The 15,651-nt window shown below is 43.7% G+C and overlaps 1 protein-coding gene across 1 annotated transcript in view; it reads right to left on the bottom strand.

Annotated features, from left to right (window-relative positions):
• The window catches only part of LOC308313802 (polypeptide N-acetylgalactosaminyltransferase 18-like), a 123,859-nt gene extending 109,315 nt beyond the window's left edge, over positions 1-14,544 (bottom strand). Inside the window, exon 1 of the mRNA XM_080761129.1 lies at positions 14,176-14,544. Within this exon, the coding sequence (XP_080617255.1) occupies positions 14,176-14,419 (244 nt within the window). The 5' untranslated portion in view covers positions 14,420-14,544. The remainder of the gene's footprint in view (positions 1-14,175) is intronic.
• Between the last annotated feature and the right edge of the window lie 1,107 nt (positions 14,545-15,651).

The raw sequence follows: 15,651 nt of genomic DNA, 5'->3' as shown, positions 1-15,651 counted from the left end.
AAATGTCTTATACAGCCTGACAGTTTTCTGAAAAAGCTGTGTTTCTCTGTCGTCCTTCGATTTTTCAAGAATAGCAGACCTACAAGCTCGTAGCACGCCACTCGGTGGCACGCTATATGAGCTTGTAGATATGCTATTTTTCAATAGCTAAATCATAACATAATGCTAACACCAAAAGGTGTTCCCGCCAAAATGGGTTAAATTATCTTCTTCACTAAGCAAGAAACTGGTGTCTCCTCCACACTGGAAAGATGCCTTCTGAAATACTGCCATATTATATATAGTCGTATCGTATTGGGTTTAATAGCCTAGAGCTCTCCTCTCATTTGCGAGATTATATCCCACACAACAGTGGTTCGCAACTAGCGTAGCAAGGCACTCCAGTATGCTGTGAAATTAGCTCGTTATTAATGTATTCGTTTCATTTTAAAAACTGCCGAAACTACAATTTCACAAAATTTCTGAACAATCTGGAGTGTTTGCAATGCTGACACTCCAGATTGAGTGTTTTGACCCTCTTGTCAAATCCTACAATGCTTTGTGTAACATTTTCCAGCCATGAATAATTGAATGTGTCTCGGGATTCTGTTACAATAAAGTGTGCATTGCTGCAATCATGGGCACCTTTCTCTTACCGATAGTTTTATATTGGATAGGTAGTATTTTTGAACGTTGCAAAATCTGATTTCTCTATGCTTCTGTAGATCTTGGGTGGGCGTGAGAATTAGTGGCAGACTCACTGTTCCACATCGAATAGTTTTAGCCAGATGATAGCATTCTCAGTCACCAGTCAAGAATATGCCTGCACTATACGGCCCAGTCTTAATGTCTGCACACAAAATCAGCAAGTGGATTCAATGCCATTCATGAGGGCCCCTCTTGTAGACCTTTTCGATCCTTTATGCACAGTTTCCTTACACCTGCGTTGCTTTACTTTGCTTGAGAGGCAATAGATTACAATTCATGGTCAATTAGTAACATACTTACATACTACATACAGCCATGCTTTTTGTTCTTGCTTAAATGTAAAATCGCTCTGGATTAAGAGCGTCTGCTTAATGCCTAAATTGTCAATTGTAACATACATGTTGGAGCCAAAATGCTTTTTGTTTATTTTAACTAATTAATGATGTCCTTCTTTACGATGACGTCATGAGAATTGGTTGTCATGGAAACGCTCATATACCTGTCACTGTGATGGCACTCAGGTGCGACAGGGGAAGACGAGACAGTTTGACCGTGCGTGGTCATTAGGTTCAGTTGTTTTGTTTGTTTAATAGTTACACAGTTTATTTACCTTTGTACTACTGCTGAATATCAATAAATGGATTGACATATCGAAAGTAAGACAAATCTCTGGACATTGAATTAATCACTCACTGCACGCGTCAAACTCAGTACAACCCAGTTGCCCTGCTGTTTAGCCTAGAAGAACAGGCTTCACAATACATTATACATAATTGTACTGTAGATCTCTGGTGATTCATTCAGCATTGTGAGTAGTTTATCCTATGACATGATTGTTTTGCTTATAAAAACAGGGAGTGAACATTAAACACTCCAATTAATAAAAATAAATAAACAAAACAAATGGCATTATCAAGGTAATGTGATGTGACAGTGCTGTAGTGACCTTGGTGGACGCACTCGACCATGCTGCATGAGCAACAACAATCACAATAACAAACCTCGGGGGCTACGCATAGAGCATTAACCTATTCTGAACGGGAACCCGTTTTGGTGTTTAGCATCACGTTATGCTTTAGCTATTGAAAAATAGCAGATCTACAAGCTCATAGCGCGCCACCGAGTGGCGCGCTACGAGCTTGTAGGTCTGCTATTTTTGAAAAATCGAAGAACGACTGACATTTTTAGAATCTGATCTCGGGTCAGAATGGGTTCATCAGACCAGTGTGTGTGTCCAGTGGAAACCTCGTATGAATCTGATCTCAGGTCAGAATGGGTTAAAAGGATAGAGACTGATCTGGTGCGAAGCTCCGCCCCCTCCGCTATTCACGTCAGTGGAAGTTGCTCAGTGGCGTTTTGAAGCACCCGGAGGGACCGTCTATTTCCGCCTTTTTGGGCGCATTTCCGCATTGGACCACCAAATTTTGGTGGTCCAATGCGGAAGTGCAACCGAGCGCTCAATGTTAAAGCCCAGCTGCACAGGGTTTCCTCGTCATGAATCTACGGGTCCGCCTGCAGTCCTTTTCCTCTTACCACTAGGGCCCCGTGCTTCACCCATTCTGAACGGGAACCCATTTTGGTGTCAGCATCATGTTATGCTTTAGCTATTGAAAAATAGCAGATCTACAAGCTCATAGCGCGCCACCGAGTGGCGCGCTACGAGCTTGTAGGTCTGCTATTTTTGAAAAATCTAAGGAACGACTGACATTTTTAGAATCTGATCTCGGGTCAGAATGGGTTGATCAGACCAGTGTGTGTCCTAGTGGAAACCTCGTATGAATCTGATCTCAGGTCAGAATGGGTTAAAAGGATAGAGACTGATCTGGTGCGAAGCACCGAGTGGCGCGCTACGAGCTTGTAGGTCTGCTATTTTTGAAAGAATCGAAGAACGGCTGACATTTTTTTAATCTGATCTCAGGTCAGAATGGGTTCATCAGACCAGTGTGTGTCCAGCGGAAACCTCGTATGAATCTGATCTCAGGTCAGAATGGGTTAAACGTTGGAAAGCCTCACTGGCCCCGTGGGGCTAAACCACGTGGTTAGTCAGGGAGCACATCTTCTTGCACTGGCGCCACTTTTTCCCCTAGAGGGCTGGGATGGATTGTGTTAATCCAGAGTGATTTACAGTAAGCAAGATTCAGTGTCTATAAAATACTTGCTGATTAAAGTTATTGTAATGCTATTATTTATTAACAACTTTTTCTAGGGACCTGGAACCACCTGGAGGACCCCTCGGGGTCCCAGAAGGCCCTCTCTTAAGAACCACTGCTGCGTTGGAGGACTGAGGAGCCAAATGAGTGACAGTGACAGCTTGACTAAGTGTTAGATTCCATGTTGGACAGATTGTGTGTGAAATACGAACAGGCCTCTTCAAACTGCCTGGCTGCCTTGTGACATGAGAGAGAGAGAGAGAGAGAGAGAGAGCTGCCTCTTGCAAAAAGATGACATGCGACGATGGTGGCAAACAAGCCCGCAGGCTTATTATGCACACCTCCACGCAGTGGTGGAAAGTAACTAAGTACATTTACTCAAGTATTTAAGTAACATTTTTAAGGTACTTTTACCTTCACTGAATTATTTCCAATTTCCATTCCGCTTCACATCTCCGATGCAAATATTGTACTCCACAACATTTATTTGAAGACTTGAGTTACTAATTACTTACTCTTTTTTTTTAAATATCATTACAAAACATACATTAACCACTTCCTTTCGGCCATTTGAAGATAGCCGATCAGCAAGCTCACAATGCGTCGTATCGAGCTTGTAGATCTGCTATTTTCAAAAGATTTGTATACATTTGAAAACGTACAATTTGATACCAATATTTGAATTCTATAGACAAAAAGCTAGGCTGTCTATTCAGCCAGGCCGGCTCGCTGATCCCGGCTCGCCAAATCCGCCAATTCTGAGCCTCGCTTGGCTTTAGTGGAACGGAATAAACCAGGCTGTAAAGACCAGGATTGAAAAAGCCTGGTTTTGGCCTAAATCCTGGATTAGTTAATTCAAGTTTTGTGAAACAGGCCCCAGGGCAGGCACACTGCTCATGATATGGGATGATACAACTGTATGCATGGCTAGATAGTAGATACATAATCTTTCCTTTCCCCGCCCCGCATTTGGGATTTGCAGAATGTGTGTGTGTGTGTGTGTGTGTGTGTGTGTGTGAGTGGGGGGGGGGGGTTAATCTGTTCAGTGACTGCACGCCAAAATTAACGTGTGTGTCGGGTCATACCCCACAAACCACTGTGGAGAACCCGATGCTGAAGGTTGAGTCCATTATGGGGGGTGTGTGTGTGTGTGTGTGTGTGTGTGTGTGTGTGTGTGTGTGTGTGTGTGTGTGTGTGTGTGTGTGTGAGAGAGAGAGAGAGATGAAATCGGTATTGACCGCAGTATACACACACACACACACACACACACACAGTCCCTCTCTTTAATTAACAACCCCCGTGCCAGGTCTCACAGGAGCTGGGAGCTCTGATCTGCTTTGCATCTCCTGCTAAAGAGCCACTGACAGGCAGGCCCTTAATTCCTTGCCTTTCACAACTTACGCTGTCATCATGGACTTTATATACTGTACATTTATATAGACTATACTAGGAACCAGTTATGTTAACCGGAATATGGAACAACGCCCATAAAAGGACATATACTCATGACATCAGTGATCTCCATGGACATGGACTGACATACAGAGATACCAGTTGTCCTCCAGGCCCACAGATCTGACCACTATGACATACAGAGATACCAGTTGTCCTCCAGGCCCACAGATCTGACCACTATGACATACAGAGATACAGTTGTCCTCCAGGCCCACAGATCTGACCACTATGACATACAGAGATACCAGTTGTCCTCCAGGCCCACAGATCTGACCACTATGACATACAGAGATACCAGTTGTCCTCCAGGCCCACAGATCTGACCACTATGACATACAGAGATACAGTTGTCCTCCAGGCCCACAGATCTGACCACTATGACATACAGAGATACCAGTTGTCCTCCAGGCCCACAGATCTGACCACTATGACATACAGAGATACCAGTTGTCCTCCAGGCCCACAGATCTGACCACTATGACATACAGAGATACCAGTTGTCCTCCAGGCCCACAGATCTGACCACTATGACATACAGAGATACAGTTGTCCTCCAGGCCCACAGATCTGACCACTATGACATACAGAGATACCAGTTGTCCTCCAGGCCCACAGATCTGACCACTATGACATACAGAGATACCAGTTGTCCTCCAGGCCCACAGATCTGACCACTATGACATACAGAGATACCAGTTGTCCTCCAGGCCCACAGATCTGACCCCTATGCCAATCGGTGCGCGGCCACGCACATCGGCAAGGACTCCAGTGAGTGAGTGAGTGAGTGAGTGAGTGAGTGCGTGCGTGAGTGAGTGAGTGAGTGAGTGAGTGAGTGAGTGCGTGAGTGAGTGAGTGAGTGAGTGAGTGCGTGAGTGAGTGAGTGAGTGAGTGAGTGAGTGAGTGAGTGAGTGAGTGAGTGAGTGAGTGAGTGCGGTGCCCGCCGTCGAATAGTTTGGATAGCCAGCTGTCCAGAACCGCCGATCCAACCAATAATATGCCCATTCCAATATACAGTACGGGAATGCCGATTACATCAGGGATCTCCATGTACAGTATGGGCATAAAAAGGGATAAGGACCGACAGATACAGAGATCTCCATATAAATATGAGCATGAAAGGGACACATACAGATAGACAGAAACAGACATCTCCATCTATATATGGGACAAAAGGGACACATACAGATAGACAGAAACAGACATCTCCATCTATATATGGGACAAAAGGGACACATACAGATAGACAGAAACAGACATCTCCATCTATATATGGGACAAAAGGGACACATACAGATAGACAGAAACAGACATCTCCATCTATATATGGGACAAAAGGGACACATACAGATAGACAGAAACAGACATCTCCATCTATATATGGGACAAAAGGGACACATACAGATAGACAGAAACAGACATCTCCATCTAATATATCATGGCACAAAAGGCACACAGACAGACGGGTACAACAGGTACTCTGAGTCGGACACTATGACTCAGACCTACTGGTCGCATCGGCAGTGCGACGTAGCTCTAGATGTGAGAGCCGCATGGCAGACTTCTTCGTCTGCCCAGCTGTAATATTAATTGATGACTATACAAGTATTTGGGTTTATATACATCTTCTTCCCAAAAGGACTTTCAAACTAGGAAGGGTATATGGCCTGGTCAGCCTGCAATGACATGCATAAGATCTGGTCATCCCAGCTTAGTAAGAATATTTAGGATGACCGTTGAGACGATTCTATACTCTATGGCTCCGAGACATGGACACTTTCAAAGACATTAGAGAAACGGTTGGATGGCACTTACACCCGCCTTCTAATGAAAGCGCGAAATATTTCTTGGAAGAGCCACCCTGCATAGACTAATCTAATATACGGCAACCTTCCCCGTGTTTCTTCACTGGTCAGATCCAGAAGAACACAGTTTGCCGGCCACTGCTACAGAGCTGACAATGAGGTTATATCTTCCCTTCTTCTCTGGAGTCCTGCCTCAAAGCAGACCAGAGGTATAAAACTGTCGTTCCCTGATGTCATCGCTATAGGGACACATGCATCAGTAAGCAGGAACTGAGGATCAGAAAGTCTGGCGTGGCATTGTGAAATCCATGATCTCGACCGCGGTCGAAAAATGATGATATAATAGAGATTACTGTTGATCTAAAGTGTGCGCATGCGTGTATGCATGTCTATAATATGGCTGTGGCAATCTCTATAAAAGCATTTGTCCCCCAGACAAATGCTTCAAGGTGAGATCCACTGAAGTGAATGCCAATAGAAAATGTGCACACGACGGCTGCCAAGGTTGATAGGTGTGTATAATAGGAGGTGAAAATGTCACAATCGCCGCGTTTTAATCTGAATAAATTTGGCACTGCTGGAATCGACGGTGTCACACTATAACTATTCCCTCTTCAGGGGAACAACGAGGCAAAGAAAGTGCAGAACAATGAGGGAAGTATCATCGACCTGTCACATCCTCTCCTCCACACCTTCAGTGCTCATGGGAGTGCAGTTACTGTCAGCCCACTTTAAGTTTAATGTGTAATCCCCCCATATCTCTGGCAATGATCTGGCCATTTGCTAACTTCCCTTTCTACTTTTTACCTTTTACCTTGGCCTGAGGAAGGACGCAAGACTGAAACGTTGCTTCTTAACCCATTCTGACCTGAGATCAGATTCATACGAGGTTTCCACTGAACACACACTGGTCTGATGAACCCATTCTGACCTGAGATCAGATTCTAAAAAATGTCAGTCGTTCTTCGATTAAAAAAAAATAGCAGACCTACAAGCTCGTAGCGCGCCACTCGGTGGCGCGCTATGAGCTTGTAGATCTGCTATTTTTAAATAGCTAAAGCATAACATGATGCTAACACCAAAATGGTGTCTCTCCTTTCCACATTGTATATGCCTCGTCATCATCGCACCTGCTCCAAATTACCTACCGGGTGGTGTGCGGAAGTCATCTCTCTATACTTTTTTACCTTAACAAGGAGGGCTGGTCTTATAAGCCACACCCTTTCCTGCTGGTAATTCATATTCTTAATGTTAATATTGTAATATTTAGTATTATTCAGAAAAAAATCTAAATCGCTTACAGGGCTTTCAGTGATGCAAATAGCCTGCATCCTTAGACTCGCTAAATTGAGAAAGGACGCAATCATGTCACCCCCCCCGGGGGGGTCCTGGGATGCAATACTGTACTCGGTACTGTACTCTAACGTCGTTGAAGTAGGACTCATGAGAATTTCCCTGGGACGGTGGGACCCATCTAAAAGAAACACCCCTGGGCCCCGGGACCCATTACATTGAAAACCTATTTACATCACTGGGCTTTTTAGATTGTACGTAAGTAAGGGGGAGAAGACAAAAACATGATCTGTAAAAATGGTAAAGACATACTAGAGGAATGTTGCCACCTATGTATCTCAGTAAGGTTGGAGGCTAAACTTACGGGTGAGGTGACAGACAGTACTTAGTCAAGTGTGCCGTTACTGGCGTATAGGGGAGACATTCTTCATGCAAGGCTAGACCTGCCTGTGCGACTAGAGCTCACACTGCTATCATGTATGTTTGATGACCTATTACATCTGGCATGCAACTCGCTCTTCCTCTCTGGACAAACACACATACACGCTCTCACACACACACACACAAAGTAAACTATCTCTGTCCCCATGCAACATGCTCTTCTGCAGAAACTGTCAACATGCATCATCTTCCAGAAACTTCATCTTTGCGTCTTTGTTTGCTTCGACACACAAACAAACATCACTTCTGTGCAAAGCAGAACATTGCGTGTGGTGGCGAAAGGCTTGTGCTGACTATTCGAATGAATGTTTCCTCGCGTCATACCCGGTGCTCGGTGCAAAATCTTAACTGCAATAAAGCAAAATGTGGTTAAGATGCAAGTTTTCCTTGATCTAATTTTCTTCCCAGCAATCTTAAACCTGAGCCTCTGCCTCTCTCCCATAGCAGCAGTGTAACACAGCACCAGCTAGAGCGGCCACTCAATACATACACAAAGCTGCCTCCTCTTATCTCTCCTTACTTACTTAAAGGGAAAGTTCACAAAACAAAAACACAAATGTACTAATCTCCAGTGGAGACGGGTATGCTACGTGCATTCGCACGGCTGACACCTTGCTACATTTTTAATTGGTCACATGGTCAGTGTGACTAATTAATATAACTAGTCCTTACCCGTTCTGAATATATGAACAGCAAATGATGTTCAGTGTGGTGTCGAAAAACAGTGCGCGTGTTCACGTTAACATGCCCTGTCCGAGTTGTTTTCCCTGTGTGGGTGTGTTACGCAGAAAAGTGTGTCCCGGTATTAATCTGTGTCCGTCCCAACATGCATTTCACTGGTGACCCGGATGCCGTCCCAACACCCGGAATAGGACAGACACACCGACAGACAGCGATCGGTGAATTTAGTAATGATACATTACAGAACCAAACCTGTACTACTCTGTCACACCAACAGTGGCGACCTATCGAAAGACGCAAACCGATGCAGACTGCTGGTAGTTCATTCAAATGTATAGGTCACGGACTGTTATCTATCCACAACTCCACCTTTTGACAGAGACAAGCTAGTTTATTCATTATCCTTTCATATACCGTATTGTGCCGAATATAAGATTTTTTAAGAATATAAGACTAATTTGTGGAAAAAGAACATTGAATGTCAAATAGTCTAGTCCCCGATTATAATACAACCCCGTTTTTAGGATATTTCCATTCAGCACAATAATAGGGTAATAGGTTCATTTTATGGACACTTGATCAGACAAACCTTGACAATTACAACAGCAGGTGCTAGCTGGGGTCAAATGTTTAAAAATGTCAACGACATGCTGTGAATGTCAGTGAAATCTCATCATGCCCTTCAGTCGGCTGAGAGTAATTCCCTTGTCATTATTCCGACATCACAATATTCCGACCTCCCATCATTCTGAACTAACACTATCCCAAACCCTGACCTGACCTCACAGGAAGCCACTGGTGATTTTTAATACGCAGCACGGGTGAGTCTTAATTAACCGGCCACGCAGGTCGTCTGACTAGTGGGATGTCTGATTTAAGGGCAGTCCACGCATTCACACTCCCAAGGTGGCAGGCAAACGGGTGACAGGACAGCTTGGGACGGATTTGACCAAACGTCAACATGTGACCCCCCCGGGTCAGGGTACCCGCGGGGTCACATCACGACGAGGGCGGACGTGAGTTCCGATTTTGTCCGGATCTCGAACAGCACTGAGTCGGCTGAAGCAGACTTCGCAGTGTTTGGCACGGCGACTTGCGGTGCCTCTCGTGGCTCAAGTGAAGTCACACTCTAGACGGCGCAATGGATTATACACGAAAATAAATAAACAATCAATCAATCAATCAATATACATCAAATTGAAAATCTCTGGTTTCCCAATCCATTTCAGGAAAATATAATTCATGATCACAAATATTGTCTGAATTGTCCATAAATCGCAAGAATATTGCAAATTACACTTTTGGTGTTAGCATTATGATAGCATTATGATATGCTTTAGCTATTGAAAAATAGCAGATCTACAAGCTCATAGCGCGCCACTCGGTGGCGCGCTACGAGCTTGTAGGTCTGCTATTTTTGAAAAAATCGAAGAACGACTGACATAGAAACATAGTTTTTTCAGAAAACTGTCAGGATGTAGAAGAACATTTTTAGAATCTGATCTCAGGTCAAAATGGGTTAAGCATGTTTTTTTTATTTAAATTTACATAGGCCTACTACACAAATGTTTGCATCTCTACAATCCTCAAATGTCTGAACCCCCTGCCTTCTTTGTCTCAGTGACGGAGCATAAACACATCAGCCCATGGCTTATAATGTACTCTGGCAGCAGCTCCGGGGAACACCAGAGTATATATATGGGAGTACTCTAGCCCATTCTGACCGGGCACCCATTTTGGTGTTGGCATCATGTTATGCTTTAGCTATTGAAAAATAGCAGATCTACAAGCTCATATCGCGCCACCGAGTGGCGCGATACGAGCTTGTAGGTCTGCTATTTTTGAAAAATTCGAAGAACGACTGACATTTTTAGAATCTGATCTCAGGTCAGAATGGGTTCATCAGACCAGTGTGTGTCCAGTGGAAACCTCGTATGAATCTGATCTCAGGTCAGAATGGGCTAGCCAACTGCTCCTGGGACTAAATTGACTCACCCAGTGTAGCCCCTTGAACCCTTCTTGCAGCAGATTGCATTACTACCACCGTGTAGCTCTGCAGACCATCCGGCTAACACGGAGATTCCCAGCCTGTGGGCCGCGGACTTCGTGGCGTTCGCATGTTGCCCCCCCCCCCCCCTCCCTCTCCGACAATATGTCGGAGAGACAGGTAAAACGATAGGTACTAGGCTGGGACGACACAGATACAATATTAACAATGCCAAAAAGACAACCACAAGATTGGTGCAACATTTCATGGCACACGGCATTGAAGCTCTAAAATGCGCTGGACTTCAACACAATCCTAACTGGACAGTAGGACAAAGACGTTTTAATGAAAAACAGTGGATTAAGAACCTCAACACGGATTTTCCTGGAGGCTTAAACATGCCTAAAATCAGATCTTGAACACTACAAAACTTAAACTCAGGATTAAACTGGAGAAATCTAAAAGTGATTGGATCAGACTTCCTTCGGATACATGGCGAATGCATTTATTCCTTGCATTGTGCCAGTGCACTGAAGTCTTTTAATTCCCCCCCCCCCCCCAAGTAATTTGGCGAAACGATAAGAATTTAATGATAACAATAAGTCTACAAAATTTGAGAATGCAGAATTGTTCATTTGATCAATCATTTGCCTGTTCTCTCTTATGCCACAATTTGTGGACAAAATCTTATCCAACGGCAACAAAATATAAGACTTGGGGGTCTTGGGAGAGGCTAAAATCACATCAAATGGTGGTCCGTACTCCATAGCTCAAATGCCAAATAAATATAAATGATCTTTCCTTGATATGAAAAGGGTTGAAAAACACTGCTTGTTTAAAGCATGGGGTTGATCGATCGATTGATTGATTGATGCATTGATCCAAGACAGAAAACAATCAATTGATTGATCAATAAAATAAACATGCTTTGAAAATGCACAGCATGCACAGCCTGCCATATTAAGTGGTTTGATTTGATTCAATTTTGGTCAAAGATACAGAAGTAAAAATCACAAATATTAAACCCAGGATAACATGTTAACCCATTCTGAACGGGAACCCGTTTTGGTGTCAGCATCATGTCATGCTTTAGCTATTGAAAAATAGCAGATCTACAAGCTCATAGCGCGCCACCGAGTGGCGCGCTACGAGCTTGTAGGTCTGCTATTTTTGAAAAATCGAAGAACGACTGACATTTTTTTTAAATCTGATCTCAGGTCAGAATGGGTTAATCAGACCAGTGTGTGTCCAGTGGGAAACCTCGTATGAATCTGATCTCAGGTCAGAATGGGTTAAAGCATAATGAAACACTTGTTTCCAAGGTGGTCAGATGGGTGGGCAGAAACGCTTTCAAGATTACAAGAGGGTACTGTAAATAATAATAATAAGAAGAAGTGGTATTACATCATCACAGGTTTTCTATGCCACCAGGTGTTTGGTTTTTTTACCCATGCCAGCGTAGAATGACATACAGAACACCATTAGGAACAGCTGGCACTTACTTACTGCATAAATAAAAAACGCGGGCTGATATTTATTACAATAGTTCAGAGATGCTGGACAAAGTGAGACAAATTGTAAATTCCATGCATTGTCTATAGACTCTAGAGTGGACAAGTAATTTAGTGTCGCGGTCACACTTCATGCCAGGAATGTAAACAAGACGATGCTGTACATCACGTCTCGGCAACATACAGTACATAACAAACGTCATCACCGCTAACATTCGATACACGTTGCCCAGTAAAACGATGGCTGTTCAGAAGAACAGGAGGTGAGCAGTAAAGAATACAAAAGAGAAAAAGGCCCTCTGTCTGTTGCCACAGAATCACACAAACGCTGCAAAATAAGTGGCATGTTCACCAGTAAGCATATTAAGTAAAAAATAAATTAATAAAGCAAACAAAAAAAAACTACTTCAAACAGGGTTAACCACACACACAGTCACACACACACACACACGTTGTGTAATGAAAAAGACGTGTTGTGTTATTGCGACCGTAAGTGACGCTTACTATGAAAACCTGCATTTCCCCATCAGTCAGTGCATGGTGTCATGCCTTGTGTCATCATGCCTCCAGGCTCCATATATGGTCATGCCTCGTGACACGTCACACCACTATATATGGCCGTCTCCACATATAAAGAGCATAGGACACTGAACTCATCAAACCCTGGATGGATACTTAGCCATACATGGAGAAGACTGCATATATGGAGCCGGCCAGCAACTCTACATCTGACTTCAAACCCTCAGATCTCCATATATGGAGCTGACCTGTTCTGACATTCCATATGTTGATCCTTCCCCCATCCGTCCATCCTCTTCTATGTCTCCCTTTTGACTGATACCTGTCCATACAAACTCCATTGATCTGATCTCATCAAACCCTGTACACTCAAGACACGCTCCATAAATGGCCAGTACAGAATGGCCAGTACAGAACTCGCCCAGTAGTCTGCCACCACCCAGGCGGATGTGTGCACGTGACCTCGCCGTTTAAGGCGAGGTCACTTGTCTCGGCGTCTTACTGGTATATATAAGTATACTGTCACAAACAAAGCTCCCAGTTCAGAACTATAGGCTACCTGACTTTTTCCTTGTTGCAAAATTGCATTTTTCAATACATATAGAAAAAAGCACATCAGCCTATATACGATCGTGTCACTATATGGGCCTATGCCGGGCCATTAGGTGCTGGTTAGCCTGGTTAGTTACATCTGTGCATAAACATTTTCTCCTGAACAATATTATCCAACCTCTCTGATCAAGAGACAACAGCACTGATCTGGGATCAGACAGTGCACGGCTCACATGACATGGGTGGCCCATGAAGTCATCAGGAATCCGAACACCGAATTAATCCCGGATCATCATTTTTGGCCCCGATTCCTCCCGAGGGATTTGAGTTCTCTGCCTGTCTGTCACGCTTTATAGCGAGAAATATAGCAGACAGAAGTAACTGTAGACAAGTCAAATAGCCTATGCATTTCTTACGACGTAAATGTGAATTAATTCACGGCAGTGACAGACAGTCCCTATTCTCTAATCACAGATAAATGAGAGTGAGACCTTAATTGAACCTCTCTGGCGCGTTGCCTCACTGATGCGTGAAGGATGCTTTGAATTTGGAATGACATGAAAGGGTAGGCCGTGTGAAGCTAAATTAAACTATTATCCAATTAGTCTAAAGTTAAGTCATGTTCACTGTAGTTGACAAAAGAAAAACCACCTGTATCACTGATGTCAGAATCGACTCGGTTTCAAGAGAAAGTTTAGCCGCAATTTAAATTGCAACACAATATGGGGGGGGGGAATCTACGTGTTGCAAATTGCGGCTAGAGAAATGTATACAGGCTAATCTAGGCTTGATGTTCGCAAATGTTGATAACTGCTAATTGAAGACATGTAGGCTAGTCGTTACTGTAGCCTACATATAACAATATAGGGGAAATCGAACACTTTGGCAAGTCACTGATCTATAGGCTTATTTATAGTGTGTGTGTGTGTGTGTGTGTGTGTGTGTGTGTGGGTGTGTGTGTCCTAATCTGCTCTCCGAATTTAGATTCAGCAACCGCGGCTGTACCTTACAAATGGGTCAGGTGCGCAAAGACAAATCAAAATCACGGTATCACCCAACACAAATATAAACAAAAAACAACAACAACAACAACCTACCTTTAATGTGTTCATTGACAACGCTCTCCAGTCGGTCCAGTCTTTCGATGATTTTCAGAGTTTCTTTGCTGTCCTCCTCAAACTTTCTCTCCGTGTGATCTCCTCCGCTCTCCGGAGCTCGGGGGCTCACGTTGGCCACATAATTAGTGATCCAGCCGACATAAAGTAGACAGACAATGTTCGTCATTCCGCTCAGGATCACGCATGTTGACACCAAAGTTTTAGTTCTCCTTGTGCACAGCATCGCGACATCCCTCCATAGGTCCTTGACGCGCACAGCACAGGCAGCAGGTGAATGAAGCCGCTCAGAGAAGGAACCCAATCCCGTTCCAACAATATCCCGTGTAGATTCACCACACAATTCGGTGCCGAAAAGTGATGAATCTAGCCATAACTATTAAGTCAAGCTCCCGCAATCTAAAGTCCAGAGCTTGCTCCGTCCGTGCTAACGAGGCGCAGTTGCACTTTCGCACCCGGCGAGTGTGGAATGCACTCAGAACAGAAGCTGCATGCAGCTGCACACTCAACAGTGGCTTTGTACAGCCCAATAGGAGCGTAGGAGGCGGGTTATCTTCCGTCGTACCGCCCGCCCGGCCGGCCCACCTCGCAGCAGGAGAGCAGCTTGAGAGAGAGGAGGACTGGAGGAGAGAGAGATACATGTCATGTTTAACCGAATACATCGACCGCGATCATAGACTGTAAAGACCGCGATGGATACACACCAAGACCACGTTGTTGTCGTTTACTTGTAGCAAGCATGTAAGCAAAAAAGTGGTGTGTGTGTGTGTGTGTGTGTGTGTGTGTGTGTGTGTGTGTGTGTGTGTGTGTGTGTGTAGTGGTGGAAAGTAACATTTACTTATTAAGTAGCTGTATTTAAGTACAATGTATTGTCAATGGTATTTCGTATTTGTAGGCCTACTTTACTCGAGTATTTTCAATACTTTTCCTTCTACTCCACTATACATCTCAGAGGCAAATATTGTACTTTTGTACTGTCTGACTCTCCACTACATTTATCTGAAAACTTTAGTTACTTTGTAGATTTTGATTATTCTTACAAAAACATACATTAAACACTCTAGCCCTATACATTTCGGACATTTGAAAATAGATGATCTACAAGCTCACAAGGCATCGCAACACGTTGTGAGCTTGTAGATGAGATCGGCTAATTTCAAAGGTTTTTTATACATTTGAAAACTTGACATGGGACATTCTGCACATTGAGTACTTTCTACTTTTGTACTTTAATTACATTTTGATGCCAATACTTTTGTACTTTTACTCAAGTAGGCCTACATTTTGAATTCTGGACTTTTACTTGTAATGGAGTATTTCTATATTGCAGTATTGATACTTTTACTTGAGTACTTTTGTGTGCACGCACGAGCACGAGCGTGCTTTAATAGCATCTCTGTACATTTGAAACAAGAGACAAACAAAATATAATGGATGACTGAGATTCAGCTAGCACAG

The sequence above is a fragment of the Protomyctophum bolini genome, assembly GCF_963924005.1.
Source record: "Protomyctophum bolini genome assembly, chromosome: 4".
NCBI lineage: Eukaryota > Metazoa > Chordata > Actinopteri > Myctophiformes > Myctophidae > Protomyctophum > Protomyctophum bolini.
Note: the sequence above shows the minus strand (reverse complement) of the source record. Positions and strands in the feature narration are given on the sequence as shown.